The 18146-nt window shown below is 33.5% G+C and overlaps 1 protein-coding gene across 7 annotated transcripts in view; it reads left to right on the top strand.

The window, feature by feature from the left end:
- ZRANB2 (zinc finger RANBP2-type containing 2) overlaps positions 1-17825 on the top strand; it is a 30637-nt gene extending 12812 nt beyond the window's left edge. For 4 of the 7 annotated variants that reach the window (XM_077776412.1, XM_077776408.1, XM_077776407.1 and 1 more), the window contains 9 exons: positions 2142-2194; positions 2290-2398; positions 3633-3715; positions 8322-8398; positions 8681-8815; positions 9966-10135; positions 12111-12197; positions 14134-14292; positions 15972-17825. In XM_077776412.1, the coding sequence (XP_077632538.1) occupies positions 2310-2398; positions 3633-3715; positions 8322-8398; positions 8681-8815; positions 9966-10135; positions 12111-12197; positions 14134-14292; positions 15972-16035 (864 nt within the window). In that variant the 5' untranslated portion in view covers positions 2142-2194; positions 2290-2309 and the 3' untranslated portion in view covers positions 16036-17825. Of the gene's footprint in view, positions 1-2141; positions 2195-2289; positions 2399-3632; positions 3716-8321; positions 8399-8680; positions 8816-9965; positions 10136-12110; positions 12198-14133; positions 14293-15354; positions 15429-15971 lie in introns of all 7 variants that reach the window. The other 3 variants (XM_077776409.1, XM_077776411.1, XR_013338193.1) reach the window with 2 other exon arrangements.
- Positions 17826-18146: the final 321 nt, after the last annotated feature.

Below are 18146 nucleotides of genomic sequence, written 5' to 3'. Positions count from 1 at the left end.
GGCCTACCTTTTGCCTCCACACCACCACCCCAGCCCTCCCCCCCCCGCCTCGGCCAGGTTTCAGCGATAAGGCAATCTCCGGAGTCGAGGCCAGCTTGCTGGTGGATCTGCCCCACGTGACTGTTTCCTGCAGAACTTTACTCTTGTTCGCGGGAAGCTGCTTCCTCGAACTCGTTTTTGGCTTTTCATAATTCACCTTGGGGTTTGGGGGGGGTTTTGTGTTTTTTTTGGTTTTTTTGTTTTTTTGATTCTCGCTTTCTCCCGTACTATTTATACTTTCCTCCTAAAGACCACCCTTCTTGGATTCAGGAGATTCTGAACTTTCTTCTCATTATTGAGCTTTAATTTCCTCTCGAGAATTGAACCCTCCGCCTCTTTAGAGCCCAAAGGAAGGAGGCCTGTGTTTTTGCCTGCCTGGAGATGCCTGCCGCAGAGAAGCACGTGTTTAGTGGCTCAGCCTTTTGACGTTGCTGCTGAACTCTGTGTGCTCTATTACATTGCTAGATTCTTTTGGAGGGTGCTCAAATAGATGTACCTGTTTGGAAATCTGTGGAAAGTAGTTGCCCAAATAATTGAATGCACAACTCATGTTCAGATCAAAGTCTCAGAATTCTTGTCCTCAGGCTAGCCAAAGATAAAAATTCAAAGAGAAACTTTGAAGCCAACAAATGTGGATTTTTAATTCCAGTTATGTTGCTTACAGACAATGTAACTTTAAGAAGGTTATTTAACTGTACTAAAAAAAAATGGTATAGAATTAGGTCCTTTTCAGTGAATACAGGATGGCATAATGTGTCGAGCAATGAAATATAGCAAATACTCGTAATTGATAGCTATCGGTTTTAGTTTAAAAGAATTAGATCATCTAATGTCCATAAAGGAGATTAAGTCCATATCGCCTCAGTGTTTGACTTCCATCCACCTTGTAAGTAGTTTAAATGTAAGTAGTTAAATGAAATACTGTTGTATTTATTTCATAATAAGTTGATCGTATAATTGCATAACGATTAGGATGATCTGAAAGATAAGGTGTATCTGACAGTATTGAATAGAACAAATTCGTATGCTATGAATAGCATTGCTGTGGGTGATAAATACTGTTGAAGCCATTCCAAAGGTATAGCACAACTTCTGATATTTATGTTACTGATTACCTGTAGAATGATTTGTCTTTGATGGTGTCATTAATGACAGCATGCACAAATATTTGAAATAGATCTCTAAGTGCATTCAACTCAGTTACAAATATGAATAGAATATTTCTACAATATGTATATTCAGTATATGTGTTTTCAAAGAAAAGTAATCAGTTTTTAAAAATTTAAGCTTTGCATATCACTTGGCATTTAACACGCTTGTACTGATAATGCTGATGCAGTATTAAGATCTGGTAAATGAACTTGATAATCTTTTTGTTTAATTAAATTTGCTGAATATAAACATAAAAGTGATACCTTGTTCCTCCATATGTTGAGTTTATTGGTTGTGGTGGTTATTTTTTTCAAGTAGGTTTCAGAGATTTGGTAAATGGCCCCACAAAACTCCCATTTCCTTATAGTTATTGAACCTATGTATATTTTTAAGTCAGTATAACCTACCTTCTTTCCTTACCATTCTATCTTCTAGCATTTTATCAAGACCTGTGAAGCTATCTTTGATTTATCTGTATTCTCCCCATTGGTCGATCCTTAGGATTATGTATTTCTTCCAGTACTCAACACATTTTTGTATGTTTTTTGTTTGTTTTGTTTTTGTTTCTAACTCTCTAGTGCCTCCTCAGTAATTGTTGAAGTGGATATCACTTCAGCTTTGCCAAGGGGATTTTGTTATTATCAATGATAGGTGCTAATAGAACACTGAAGCACAGAAACCTTAAGTGACTTCCTAGGATCACATAACTGGATAGTGAAAGATTGGGGTTTCTTATCTTGGACTTTAAATTTTATATTTATCTCCTATTTTTTCCACCTAAATTGTGATGATTTTTATTTCATAGTTAACATTAACATGACTGAGAGAGTGTTAGAATTTCTGGATGTAGGTGTATAGTAAGGACACATTAAAAAGTTGTGCATATCGAATTTTTAAAATTCTACAGTTATAAGTAATATCTTTCTAAATATTTTTTCTTTTATTTTCAGATGTGGAAATGTAAACTTTGCTAGAAGAACCAGCTGTAATAGATGTGGTCGGGGTAAGCATTTAAGGAAGCTTCTTCTAAGGCTAGTGATCTATAGATCATTTTTTAAATTTCCCCAGATTAATAATGTATTATTTTGCTATTTTCAGAGAAAACAACTGAGGCTAAGATGATGAAAGCTGGGGGTACTGAAATAGGAAAGACACTTGCAGAAAAGAGCCGAGGCCTTTTTAGTGCTAATGACTGGCAGTGCAAAACGTATGTGTTTTGAATTATGTATTTTTTCTTCCATAATAATATTTCTAGCCACTACTCATTAATATTTCCAGTTCTTATTCACATTGACAAACCAAGGAGACCTTCTAAGTCAAAGATCTGTGTACTATTTAGTCTGTATCTAATATAAAAGTATAAATAACTTTTAAAAACTCTGTATTTTTTTAAATATTTTTTTTTATATTTTTATTTATTTCTAGGAGAGAGGGACAGCGTGAAGAGGGGAGGGCCAGAGAGAGAGGGAGACACAGACTCGGAAATAGGCTCCAGGCTTTGAGCTGGCAGTCAGCACAGAGCGAAAAAAAACTCTGTATTTTTAATGGTGATATTAGTTTTCACCATGATGGATTATGTATACCAGTAAATGAATGCTTAAGTTAACCTTGCATTTCATGAAAAGGAGGAAAGACTATTTAAAACCACTTCTTTTTATTACTTCTTTCTATTATTAAAAAAATTATTATTATTTAAAAAATCTCAAAATGTTCAGCTTCTGTCAGTAATGTGAAATACACTCAAAATTCATTTTGCCTGTTTACAGAGTAATTTTAGAATCATAAGTTGTGTCATAAATGTCTGTAATTAGGCATTCTTAATATTTTTGATTTCAAGTTCTGTATAGATTTTTTCAACTTTCATCTTTTCTGTTGTGCAGATGAATCAAATCTATATGAAAAGGGACTTAATCAGAAGAGGGTCTTACATAAATTTCTTATCCAATACAGATTAAAATTGTACTGGAGAGTTTTTTGTCAATAGATTAGGTCACTGGATTTGGTATGCTGTGAAATTTAGTACTTGAACTGATTCTTTAAGAAAAAACTTTTAAACATTATTTGGAAGGTATAACTTTACTGTTCTTCGAGGTAAATTTGGGGACCAAGAAATTAGTAAAGCCTTTAAAATGATTTTTCCCTCCAGGGCATCAAAATCATTGCAGATATAATTTGTCTCCTATTTTTCAAAAAAAATGACAGAGACATTTCATACTCCTTAGCTTTTGCTTCTGCTTAAATAGTTCAGTCTTGTTGGAATCCATATTTTCTCTTCTGAAAATGTGCCCTAGTACATTTTCTGTATTTGCATTATTCTTAATAAATACTTGTTTATGATAGTGATTTCATTCTAGTTTTTATTTTAACGTTCTAGAGTGTCTAGAAATTTACTCTTTTTCTTGTGTTATAGTCTACTAATTTGCTGTTTTTCCCTTCTAAAGGTGCAGTAACGTGAATTGGGCCAGAAGATCAGAGTGTAACATGTGTAATACTCCAAAGTATGCTAAGTTAGAAGAAAGAACAGGTAAAATTAAATCACATTCTAATTAAATGACTTTAATATTTTTAATGTTTATTTATTTATTTTGAGAGAGAAAAAGAGAAAGAATCCCAAGCAAGCTCCATGCTGCCAGCGCAGAGCCCAGTCCAATGCTCAGTCTCATTAACCAGGAGATCATGATCTGTGCCGAATCAATAGTCAGACGTGTAACACACTGAGCTACCCAGGTGCCCCAAGTGATCTTAAAAGAACTAAAAGTTTGAATTAACAATTCTGTCTCTTTCTTATAAGAGTATAGTAATTGGGGATTCTGTCTGTTCTGCCCTTGAGTTTTTTACCTTGATGCTTTTTTCTTATACACAAAGTCATCTTCTATTTAACAGTATTACAGTTTACAAAATAAAGCATTAAAGATCTCTATGTTAACAAATAGTGACATTAGGAATGGCAGAGGGGAGACTCACTAGTTCTTTAAGAATCATCTGGACCTGGCCCTTCTAGACTACAACAGAAATTGTTTTATTTCCCTCATTCTTTTTTTTTAATTGTAATTTTTTGTGATATTCTCATATGTGAGAACATTAAAACCTAATGTCCTAGATACATTTCCTTTTTCAATCCTCAAATCCTACCCTACTCTTCTCATTCTGAGTCTTTGTACTGATTGTGTAGATTGAGGCTTTCTAATAACAGTTGTCTCCTTTTTTTCCTTCGTTCATCTCTAAGGTATATATTTTATGTTTTTTCGTCTTTTTTCTCTCTGATAGTTTATTTTGTCTCCTTTTTAGAGCCATCTCCTTTCTACCTCACCACAGAATGTTAGGTTTCTTCAAGGCCCAATTCCTAAGTTTGCTTTCTTTCCTCTTTATTTTCTGGGCGGGCATTTTTTTCTAACTTCAGCACACCATGATACCAAATGTGTGTCTTCAGCTGAGACTTCTTTGACCCGTATATCCAGCTGTCTATTCAACATAACCAAGTAAACGTCAAACTTCTATCCAAACTGAACTCATGATTTTCCCCCAGGACCTGGCTCTCTTCTGGTGATCTCTTTCTCATGATTAGTACCACCCACCATGTGCATAAGACAGACACCTAAATGTCCTTCTTCATAACTCCTTATCTCATCTCTACTCTCAAAATTCTTTTCCATGACTACACTAGATTAGGATACCACTGTATCCTGTCTTGGAAAAATAGCTACTTAGTTGCTATCTGTACATATTCCCCTTCTACCCAGTTGCAGCCAGAGATATTTAATTTCATTTTCCAACCTAAAAGCTCCATTTGTTTAAAACAGTTTTCGGGTGCCTGGGAGGCTTAGTCAGTTGAGCATCTGACTCTTTATTTCGGCTTAGGTAATGATCCCGGGGTCCTGGGATCTAGCCCCATCTCAGGCTCTGTGCTGAGTGTGAGCCCTTCTTAAGATTCTCTGTCTCTCTCCCTCTGCTCCTCTCTCCTGCTTGCTTGCTCACTCTCTAAAATAAAAATAAAGAAAACTTCTGTTTTTAGGATAAAGTCCAAAATCTTTAGCAGTTTTTAAATTGTATTTTCAAAAAGCCTTTTATCTATTCATATTTTCTGACCTTATTTTGTGACTCCTCTGTTGCACTGTTGCAAGAGCAGGAGTGTAACAACTAAAGTCCTCAAAGTTTGCTGCCTTCTCACTTATTCTTTACTCATTCTTTTTTTTCTGTGATCTGTTGTCTTGAGCCTCTCCCATTTCCCTGGCTATATCTAGTTGTCTTTGCTGGTCGCAGTTGAAGTTGTGAAATAGCCTCCTGCATTGCTCTCCAGGGTCTCTCTACTATTTTTAATAAGGAGGTCCAAGGTTCTGGGGATAGGTTCATGGGATAGTCTGAATAAAAGAAAATTTGATGCACTACTGAAAGATTGCTGACTTTGCATTATTCCATTAAATAATTGTAGAAGTAATTTAGCCATTCTGTGTGCACAAGTAGGGGAGGAGCAGAGAGAGAGGGGAAAGAGAGAACCCTAAGAGAGAATCACAGCATGGAGCTTGATGAGGGGCTCAAACCTGTGAACTGAACTGTGAGATCTTGACCTGACCCAAAATCAGAAACATTCAACCAGCTGAGCCACCCACGGTCCCCTGTTCTCCTGTTTTTTGAATAGTTATATTTTAGCAGTGTTCTTCTTGCTACTAGTTTTTTTTTTTCCTGTAGCCCATATGAGATGAGAATAGCTTTATATTTGCTATGATACTCATTTTAAAAATTTCCTTAATGTTTTATTTATTTTTGAGAGAGACAGAGCATGAGCAGGGGAGGGTCAGAGAGAGAAGATGATACAGAATCCAAAGACAGTCTCCAGACTCTGAGCCACCTGTCAGCACAGAGCCTGACGTGGGGTTAGAATCCACGAACCGAGAGATCATGACCTGAGCTGAAGTCGGACACTTAACTGACTGAGCCACAAGGCACCCCCCCCACCTTTTTTTTTTATTTTAATTTTACCTTTTTTAGCTATGATATTTATTTTAAAGTGATTGTACTTACATACCTATGCAAAATTATGTGTAACAATTAACATCTAAATCTTGCCATGATTTATTAGCCATATCATTTTTCAAGTGTAGATTACTAAATGTGAACAAAGAACTCTTAAAAGTCTATTGAATTTTAAATAGGATTGTTTTAATCTTTACGTGTTTCCACATACAGTCTTTTGTCAGACATTTTTCTGTACTACTGGCCTAAGGACAATCATGGTATTTCATTGTATTTGTTCACTTTGCTTTTTATTTTTTCCTATGCGAATTGTCCATCTAGACCCTGTGGATTTTTTATTTTATTTTTTTTAGCTTTTCTCCTACTTTTAAGTATTTTGATGCTTAGATCTTTATTGTTAGTTGTCTCTTAAAATGTGTTGTTTACCAGAGTACTCATACCTTAATCTCAGGACATATTGATGTAATAGTAAACGTATCTAGACGTAAAAATTATGATTTTCAACTGAGCTTGTAATCTATAATTAGCATTAAATGTGTAAGCTGTTTTCTTGAGGTTCAGTGTATACCCATTTGTACGTGGTTTTGGTTTTTTATATTTGATTTCTGAAAAACTAGAGCTAAGATTTTACTAAAGAAAGTTGTTACTGGTATTTACTACACTTCTCATTTGTATGTCGTCTGTACAGAAACAAAAGGAAGTTCTTGTATATTACAATTAAAATCCATATGGGCCCTTAAACAAGGTAGAAAGAGGAGACAAGGGATCATATGCAATTATTTGAGGGATAAATAACCAACATATTGCAGTTTTCAATGGTATAAAGTATAGTAAAAACAAGATTAGTGAGATTTTTTTTCTTTTTTTAAAGTTATACTTACTACATTATTTTATGGGGACAGGTAATATACTTTCTACTATTCATGACAGTTGTACAAAGATGACAGGGTAAGTGATCATTTTTTAAATGCCCGTGATTGGTAAATTTAAAGTCACATATCCTGAATTCTTTTGAAAAAACTTTTTTATGAGTTTATATTAGCATTTAGCAAAATCTCAATCACTGCCTTTATGTGCTGGTACTGCTGTGCAATATGGGAGATAGATTATGTTGGCTTTTGCCTACATACCTCTATTATTTTTTCAGTGGGAGATTTCAAAATCTCACTTTCTCTAAAACTAACTCCACCTTCTCTTAAGCTTATGTGGAAAAATTCAATCCTAATTATAGATATTTGTTGTGATATCGAAGAATAGTGGTTTCCTGAACTTGATTATTTTTTAATAGAATTATTTTCAGTTTAAAAGTTTACTGGTTAATTCAGAGATCCCGAGTGACTCTTAACAATATATTAAAAACAATTGTATTTTTAAAAAGTGGGGTGTGCCTGGGTGGCTCAGTTGGCTAAGCATATGACTTCATTAAGCATCCAACTTCAGCTCAGGTCATGATCTCATTGTTCGTGAGTTCGAGCCCCGCATCAGGCTCTGTGCTGACAGCTCAGAGCCTGGAGCCTGCTTGGGATTCTGGGTCTCCTCCTCTCTCTGCCCTTCCCCCACTCTTGCTCTGTCTCTCTCAAAAATAAACATTAAAAATTAAAAAAAAAACCAATTGTATTAAAACCAATTTGGATGTCCTTTATTATGTCATTGTATTTGTATAGTTAGGAATATTCCAAGCCCTAGCTACGTTTTAGCCCAGCAAAAGTTCAATACATCAAAAGATTTCAGACTATGTGCAACTAGTAACCTGTTAAATTTTGAGTCTTAGTTCTTAGCACACTCTTCCTGGAAGAATTATAATAAACTACAGAAGAAAGTCATTTCAGAATTTGGTTATAGCAATGATATGAATAGATGTTTTCCACCTGTGTGTATTCCATGCATAAGCTAAGTAAAACAGGACATTTTGAAGTTGAGAAGAGCTAGAAGTATAGCAACAGGGCTTTCTCAGCTAAGGTATCTAACTTTGACACTGTTCTCTGTAGTGATTTTTTTTTATATGCTTTTTTTAAGCTAGTAATTTATTAGATAGCTAGGTAAATGCCATTGACGACATTTTTCTTTTTCTCTGTTGCTTGGAGGTGATGTTGTTAGGCATATTTTTGTTATTTTAATGAATTGTCATAGGATAACAGTTTATGCCCCTCCCCTTTTAGGTTATGGTGGTGGTTTTAATGAAAGAGAAAATGTTGAGTATATAGAAAGAGAAGAATCTGATGGTGAATATGATGAGGTAAGCTATACATTAGTGTGCAGATTGAACACAAATTAGAAAACTTCAAAAATATTTTAAATGCAAAGGAATAATATTAAATCTATCTTATTTTTATAAGTACACTTCGAATTTTTTAAAGCAGATTTTTTTTTTAAGAAGTCTTAATTGGCTTAAATGTAAAATTGTTACAGTTAACTAAAAAAATACACGTTGACTGATGTATATAAAAGTAATTTCTTAGGAAAAAATAGTGATTTTAAAACCTTTTCAGCTGACAGAAATATGAAACTTTTTCTCTAGTTTGGACGTAAAAAGAAAAAATACAGGGGGAAGGCAGTTGGTCCTGCATCAATTTTAAAGGAAGTTGAAGATAAAGAATCTGAGGGAGAAGAAGAGGATGAGGATGAAGATCTTTCTAAATATAAATTAGATGAGGTAAATGATTTCCTTGTCTTATTTCTTCTTAGTCTTATTGGAGCTATGATACAACATGAATCCTTTTGATCTTTGTTTATAGTGAAGATTATATTCTGTGTATTCATTTGTTCTCACAAAGGTTTTGAGCTTCCACTCTGCCAAGCACTATTCTAGGTCTGGAGATGGGGTAATAACTAAGACAGAACCACCTTTCTTTTAATGAAGCCTAAATTCTAGAAGGGAAAAACATAAATGATGAAGATAAAAAATGAACAAGATAATTTAGGTAGCAGTTATGTTATAAGACACACATGATAATAGATCATGAGAAGAGCTACTTTCGTTTCAGTCGATGGGATTTTTGAGGAGGTGGAATTTGAGCTAAGACTTGAATGATAGAATGATATTAGCTGCTGGCTACAAGAGCTGTGGTCGGAACACTTTCAGCAGAGAACATAAATAGAGGTCACTTTAATAGGAAACAAACCACCAACATTAAAAAAATCATACGTAAGCCACTGTGGTTAGAGGAGAGGGGAGAATGTTGAGAGGGTCAACCACCACCGTTAAGTGGTATTTATTTTCTGAGTCCAAAGTGTAAAGTGTTATGGCCTGATGTATAGATCCAGATTAAGGGTACACTTCGATGTCTGATCATAAGAGGCCCTCAAATGCAGCGAAACAAATCAGCGTGGAACAATTTTTAAATCTTACAAGAAACAAATGAGGTATGTTTATCTGACCTGGTTCAGGGTGGTGACTGTCAATATATTGAGAGAGAGGGGAGGCAGAATGGATTTCTAGAGTTAGGGAGACCACCTAAAAGGTTATACTGTAATATATAAGAGAAGAGCAGAGCCTGATGGATTCAAGGACTTTTAAGGGATTAAAATTCAAATTCTTGATAGCTTAGTTGTTAATACATTGTGACAGAAAAAGAGGAAATAAGTATGACTTCTAGGGGTACTTCTTTGAAATGTCTGAAATAGTCAATCTGTTTAGCTGAGATAAGGAATATAGGAGGCAGACTTTTAGGATTGAGGATTTGCTGAGAAGTTGGTGACATCACATATCCATATGGATATGTCCAATACACAGAACTGTTCATCACTCCTAGTAGATAGCATTAATATCCAAATGTCTAAATAATTGATTGAATTTTTGTTAGGATGAGGATGAAGATGATGCTGATCTCTCAAAATACAATCTTGATGCCAGCGAAGAAGAAGATAGTAATAAAAAGAAATCTAACAGACGAAGTCGCTCAAAGTCTCGATCTTCACATTCACGATCTTCATCACGCTCATCCTCCCCCTCAAGTTCAAGGTCTAGGTCCAGGTAAACGGGTACAGGTCAAGGGTAACACCAGTCAAAATGTCAGTATCTAACTTCTTTATTTATAAATTTTGTTTTTCTTGACTGAATAAGCTTTCCTTTTTATTTGAGATTTCATTCAAGTCAGCTTTTACAAAATAATTTTTTTTTAGTGCCATGAAATTATTGTCCAATATTTTCAGAAATGCAGAGTTCTAATATGAAATTTACTTGGTCCATTTTTATCACCATGCCTTTTATTAAAATAGATTTTAAAAATTCATTTGAATTATTACATATAGTGCTACATGATTAGGTAGTTTACATTTAGAAATTTCTAAGTAAATAAAGTGAAGATTTAAGGTTAGTATAGACGTTTTCTACACTAATTCATTGCTTGCTATACAGTGTTTTAATGATTTACTACAGATATTCTGAGTAAAGGAGCCGATTCTGCCATATTAGTTATATTGGCTTAATGCTTATGATCTTGAGATGCCCAGGAAAAAGAGGATTTAGTTGGTGTTGTACTTGAATATTATTTTGTTAGTAATGTAAAATTTTAATAATATTACCTGGCTGTATATGATTGTATAGTCAACAGTGAAAATAAAATTTTAAGTGAGCAAAAGCAGTACCTTATATAAACAATGTTCCCATGAAGAATTTCTATACATGATCTGGTGAAACCATGGGCAGTGAATTTTAATGATTTTTAGGGCTAAAAATATTAGCTAATTGAGCACTTAACAGATAATTTAGGGGGCACCTGGGTGGCCTAGTTGGTTGAGTGTCTGACTCTTGATTTTGGCTCAGGTCATGATCCCACAGTCATGGAATCGAGCCCTACCTAGGGTTCTACACTTAGCTTAGAGCTTGCTTAAGATTTATTTTTTCTCTCTCTCTCTCCATCTCCCTGCCCCTTCATCCTGCACCCTCCCCCACTTGCATATGCATGCATATCCACTGTCTAGAAAAGAAAACTTAGATAATTTTTTATTTGAACACTATAAAGCCTGAAAGCTTACAAGAGTACTTATAAAGATGGTACTTTTAAACTGCAAATGTTTTTTGTTTTTTGTTTTTTTTATTTCTAGGAGAGAGAGAGACAGCATGAGCAGGGGAGGGTCAGAGAGAGAGGGAGTGACAGACTCTGAAACAGGCTCCAGGCTCTGAGCTGGCAGTCAGCACAGAGCCCGACGCGGGGCTCGAACCCACGAACCGCGAGATCATGACCTAAGCGAAAGTCGGACGCTTAGCCGACTAAGCCACCCAGGCGCCCCATACTGCAAATGTTAATAGCCCTCTTTTTCTACGAAGTATTATCTTAAGGGGTATATTAAAGGTATAAGGTTAGTAAGTGAATTTACTTCATTTGTGACTTTTAAAATTTAAGTGGGCTATATCTCCCCTTTACGTTTTCAATAATATAATTACCTAAAACAATGACAGGATTGTTAATATATTTTCTCTTTAATTCTCTAACCTTTGAGTAGATAGAAAAACAGTTAAATAAACATACACATGTCATCATAATTACAGTGTCATACTAGCTAGAGACTCAGGAAACAAGGAATTTTATAAGGGAAATTGATAGAGATGTATCAGAAATTAAATTATAAACAGCAGCATTCAAAATTCCTGGGTTTGTAAGTCCTTAGGTTACTTTAAAAATTCTGAACAGGAAGTATTCAATGTTATAAAGTGAGGTAATGCTTAGTGTTTTATTTGTACAATTTTGAGTGATTTTTAGAGCAATTTAGCCAAACTTGGGAAATGATCGTTGATTTTCTTTTTCAATATTAGTTTAAGTTTTGGCATAAGTATTTAAGCAATAAAATGTTTAGTTACCTTAAAATACTGTGTTCTGAAAATATATCTCAAATAGTTGTCTTTTTATATGAAAATGAACTCTAATATATATTTTTCTTTCAGTGTTCATGTCTCAAAAGTTCATTTAAGTTGTCCTGGAAAAAAAAATCCTTCCATGTTGTTCCAGGTCCCGTTCAAGAAGTTCTTCCAGTTCGCAGTCAAGATCTCGTTCCAGTTCCAGAGAACGTTCGAGATCTCGTGGGTCGAAATCAAGGTGAATGAGGTAGCATCTCTCTGTAAAGCAGAGAGAAAAAAATATTTAAAGGCTGCAGAAGGCGTTGCTGCTTTTTTTCCTCTTATTTTGCTTCTACTTGTCAATTTTATTTTAGCATTAGAAAACTAATGCACTTGCCTCAGCTTAATTTTCTCACCATGAGATGTTTCCATTGCCAGCAGTGTGCCAAGACATTCCCATGATTGAATTAAGGCTGCTATTTGGCATTATGCAAGGTTTGTTATTTTTGTACTAGCTAAAATGTGATGAAATAGGAAGATAGAGCAGAGTCTTAACACCAGATCTCTAGTACAGTAAAGTTATGTTTGCAATAATAGTTCAAAAATAAATTACAGCTATGCAAAGAAGTTTACTATGTTTTTAAAAGGAAGAAAATTAACCTTCCTCAAAACAGATTCTGTTTTGTAGGACAGTTTCAATATTTGCAGAAACTATATTGTCATGTATATCCACTAAAGTTTCTGGAACGTTTTATACACGTTTCTGTGTTTTGTAATATAACACACAATATTATAAAAATTATAAAATTTTACACAAATACTATGTTTAGAATAAGCACTCCTCTTAAATTCTACAGATTAAATCAGGAAGGATGGTTGGTTAGTCAGGTAGGATGTGGTCTTAGGTAAGCACTACTGTTAACTTCAGGTTGCATTTAGTTCAACCTGTAGAGGGAAGCAGTTTGTGAAGAAGCAAATGAGACACTAGTCTACTTTTTTTTTTCAAACTTAGTAAAACTATGCTGCCTTTTTTTTCTTATGTTTTGACTTATTGTTTAAAGCATCTAACAATAAGAAAATGACTAAAATTCCACTTATGTGGAATTCACCCTGAAGCTTAATGATAGTTCTTTTGATAAAAATGCTTAATAGAGCCAAATCTGTAGCATTAGAGGGCAACTGCACTTTAACATTAAAGGAAGAATGAATGATAAGCAAACTTGTATTAAGACAATACAAAATGGAAAGCAAATGAATTTATTGTTATTGTGTATTATCATTGTGTTAGTACTTTTATTTGAGTGCTTCGTAGGTGAAGATCTTTAAGTCTTAGCTCCATTTGGGAAGTACTAGAATTAAGATTTACAAAACAGCCTTCATATTCTTCCCAAACATTTTTTTCATTGCTTATAACTTTCCAAAGAATTCTCCTTTTGGGCTTTCTAATTTTGTTTTAAGCCCAAAGGTGAATTTTTTGGGAAGTTTGAGCTAAATTCCTTCAAACAAAATATGTAAGTGAAGAAAAAAATATGCACTTAAACATTTGGACATTTACTTCTACCTGAAACATGTGAATGTCAACACTTCATACTTCATGAATAATAGTCCCTCATAAAAGTATTGTTAATATAAATCAAAGTTTTAAAGTTATTCATTTTATTTTACTTTTTTTGATTATTTGACAATTTAGTAGTTATTGTTCTTTCTCATTGCTGTCCCCTCTCTCTGCCTTTTCTAGAGCAACTAAGTAAGTTGCATAATTCCACAAGGAATTGTAATGTTTATTTTCCTCGGGAGTTTGTATATAACCTACATATTTTTTTCTCAAATGGGAATATGTGTTTTCTAGACATAAAGTCATGCAAATGCAATTACCTTTTGGTTTTGCTATTTATGTATACTTTAAAATGATAGTCTTAAGTTTAAAAAAATTCTGCTTTATATATTCAGCTGGTGTTTAATTGTAAGCTATAAACACTTAGAATGTTAAAAAGATAAAATTAAAGTAATTGTACTTAAGTAGAATTGTTTTCGTGGTTGAACCAGAAGTCTTCTTTTGAGTATGCAGTAAGTATTCCTTCTTATAAAATTTTCAGTTATAAATCCTTTTTGTTTATTTTTGGAGCTGTTAGCTGAACAGTCTGCCTCATTTCTTCTTTTAATGACATGTTTGATTTGTTTCTCAATCAATGAAGATCCAGCTCCAGGTCCCACAGGGGCTCTTCTTCCCCACGAAAAAGATCTTATTCAAGTTCATCATCTTCTCCTGAGAGGAACAGAAAGAGAAGTCGTTCTAGATCTTCTTCATCTGGTGATCGCAAAAAAAGACGAACAAGATCACGGTCACCCGAAAGGTTTGGGTTTCTGTAGAAATAAGAATGGGTGTTCTTAAGTGTGTTTAATAGATTAAACTTCCTAGTCAAGGATTAGATTTTCATTTTCTCCTTTGGTCCAATTTTAAATTACACTTTTCAACTTTGAACTCCAAAAAATTGATTACTTTGCTTTTCCTGTGTGCTTTGATAGGTTGCTTAGAAAAGTTGTAGATCAAACCACTCTTTCACTATCTAATCATTTTATTGTTTAAATTTTTATTTTTGCATAGGATTATTATAGCCAACTCTCGGTTATTTCTGTCTTTTAAGATTATAATTCAGAGGCTGAATGTTGAAGTAATTTAGAAGTTGATTTTTTAAATGTATTTAAGATTTTGATTTTACATTAAATATAAATAGAAATCTGGGGCCTCTAGTAAAAAAAATTTAACTATTTCAAATCATTGGAAATCTATTCTCAAATATGTGTAAATGCATTTCCACAGCAGATTATTGTTTTATGCCCTCTATAAAGATACAAGGAAGTTGTTCTTGTAGCTAATAAATTTTGCATCTTGAAGTCCAAATCTTTTTTATCCTTTTTTAAGAGAAAGACCTTTACTAGATCACTCTATCCATGTGGAAATTTTTATAATTTGTAGACTGCAGATGTCATCTGTCTGCCTTTTCTGCAACAGGCTAATTAATTACTGAGTTTTTACCTTTGTCTATATTCTCAATGTCTAATTATATAGGCATTTTAATGATTTTTTTCTAATCTTTGCCAATTTTCCATATCCTTTCAACTTACGAAAATAAGGATTAGGTAGAGTCTGACTATTGCTGGGTTCAGTGGTAGGATTACCTCATGATTCTTTCTTGTACAGAATTATTCTTCACATTTTGAAGTTCAGATATTAAGGTTACACACAACTAGTGTTGTTTATGTGCGTTTGTTCCTTTGTAAGAAAATTACTCTGTACTTGAGTGAAACTCATTCTGTTGCTTTCTTACCACTCTGCAAATTTTTATCTTAGCCACATATAATCCCCCTAGTTTGTTGTCATCTAAACTTAATGAACATGTTCTCTATTCCATAAGCCAGGTGATTGGTGAAAACACTAAACAACCCTGAGCCCAGGGCCAACCCCTCGGAACACCACTACTTTACCCAGGTTGATATATTGACTTATTCATATTAGCTGCATGAATATAACCCTATAACTAATTGTACAATCATCTTGTGTGACCTAGATTTCCAAAACGTAATTATTTATGAATATATATTTTTATACACAGAAGCCTTGCTGTATCTGTTTTACATATAGACTTACCACACTATAGTGTATCATAGGGATTGATTTAGTCACATTTCCATTACCAAGTTTATATGCCTTTGTTATATAGTATCTGTAATTTTACACATTTTTGCAAGGCTTTCTTTCATTACCTTAAATAATTGAGAGGTGGCTATATCTTGAAAAGAGAAGATACTTGTAAAATATAAAGAATTTTTAATTCTTATGCTATTACTGGGCTCACATCCAACATCTGAACACTAGTTAATTTTATGTGTATAAGTCTGTATCTTCTGTTTTAATATTTTTTCTGCCAGCATAATGAGGTTTTATTTTTTATATTCTCACAGTCTTATGAATGAATGCTGATAACCAGCTATAGCTTACTAGACTATCTGCTTTCTCCATTATGTCTTACAGGCACCACAGGTCATCTTCTGGATCATCCCATTCTGGTTCCCGTTCAAGTTCAAAAAAGAAATAATGTATTAAAATTTACATCTTTAAAAAAAAAACAGTACAGTGCATGAAGCATATTTTTTAAGGAGTTGGTGTCTTACTTGGTCAGAAGTGCTAAAACTGCTAGTAGAGGTGCATGCCTTTCATTGCTTTTCACAACAATACAGCTGTGTTTATTTGTGAAATTAAAGGTAAACAGTATTTTAAGCCATAATGTCCTAAACTAGATAATCTATTTATCATTCATTATTTACATCTATTTACTTCAATTAAAACTATTTCAGCTGTGACAAAGTATTTTGTTTCCTAATTTGAACTCTTGTTTTTTCATTTCCAAATATGAGCTGTCTATTGATTGAAGACAGGATAACTTAAGCTTGCCTGAACTTTGGAGGCAAGACTGGTAAAGTAATTGGAAACAATCTGTTTATGTTAATTGGAAAAAAGAGTCAGCCTATTCATGTTAATCTATGTCGAAAGGATTCCTATCACAAAAAGTAAAACTAGTTGAAAACAGCCAAATGGAAACTTTTTCATTTTGAAATTCCCTGTACTGAGGGTGCCTTAGAATTTTTGTCTCTCTTTTATCCAGTTTTACTTTGTACCACCACATTTAATGAAGAAAAAATCTTGTGAATTGCAGAAGGAAAAGGGTGTTACTCATTTCTCCTTTCCTGACAATAATTTTGAGCAAAAATGTCAAACAAGTTCCTCTTCTTATTGATATTACTGGTGAAAAAAACATGTTTCAAGATGTTATTGTCTTAATGTTTTAAGAAACTTCATGTGATTTCTTTTAAAAACCCAGTTATCACATATGGTAGTACAGACAAAGTTAAGTTGTGGTTAATGAGGAACAAATTGAAGTACATTTCTCTGGGTGAAAGACCAGCAGAGAGATTGTGAATTGTGAATTTACATGAACATTTATTTACCTGGAGATGTTCAAATACTGCATAAAATTTTCTTCTGAGTAACAAACAAATGCTTATTTCTGTGTGATTTGCAGAAACACTGTTCCTATTCACTTGAAACCACTTATGGCTTAAAATACTTATGGAGGTTTTTTTATTTCTCAAATTAAAATCTGGTTACTTGAGCTCCATCTTGTCCTTTGGTTTAAAAACAAAAAGGTTTCTCGACAGTATCTTCAGTGACAATGCAAGGTAAGTATATTAAGGGAAATCAACAATTGTGCTTGGGGACTTTTTGTCATGGGGATCAGTACCCACTCTTTGTTTTTTCCTTAATTTTAAATTATTGTCTACTGCAATTAAAGATTTTAAAGTTTTAAGGTTATCTAGTAGACAGACCAAACAAAATTGTTTTTTTTTATTTTAAAATGAGTGATTTTTCTCTTCAGCTGATTTAAAGATGAAAACAAAATATCTTATGTAGAAGTATTTTGATAATATTTTTACAATGAACTTCCCCTTGTTTTTTTATGTCTTAATTTTCTTTGCTACGTTTACTGTAGGTTGCACAAGAACTTTTACTCTCTTGTAATTGTGCCTCAGACTTCTTGAAAGTCCACCTTCTAAATTTGCCCAGATGATCTTCTAGAGTCTACATGTTACCATTGGTTTATTCTTGTGCTTTCTGTATTTGAAACTTTGGCTGTACTAAGCAAATGCAAGGTTATAAATTTAGCTAATAGTTTACAGACAATTCAGATGATTATGATTTCATTTGGTTTAACTGAGCTGTACTAGTTCATTTCATGAGGAAATGATGCTGTAGACAAATGTAAATAAAGCTGTGAGTCAAGCATCAAGTGGCATTTGTGAGAAATAAATTAGAATTTTTAAGCTCTGAGTTAATGTTTATTTTTTAGCTAATTACAGTTTTGTTACATTTGATTGTGCATTTAAAATTCTTTATATTCACTTATCTTTGTGTAACATCACCTTTATTTATAGAGAAGTTCTTGGTTTAAAACATTGCAAAGCCATGATCAGCTATAGCGTTGGATACTCAAAATTCTTGTGACTTTTTAATGAAGAGTACCCAAATTGAATATTTCCTATCACAACATCCCACACTTATTTCATGTGGTAAAATAGCACTCTGTAGTGTGCTTCTAAAATTACTTGTAAAACTGGCTTCATAACATTTAATTGTCCGTTTTAATTGCTA

Source organism: Crocuta crocuta, unplaced genomic scaffold, assembly GCF_008692635.1.
Source record: "Crocuta crocuta isolate KB4526 unplaced genomic scaffold, BGI_CrCroc_1.0 scaffold342, whole genome shotgun sequence".
Taxonomy (NCBI): Eukaryota; Metazoa; Chordata; class Mammalia; order Carnivora; family Hyaenidae; genus Crocuta; species Crocuta crocuta.
Note: the sequence above shows the minus strand (reverse complement) of the source record. Positions and strands in the feature narration are given on the sequence as shown.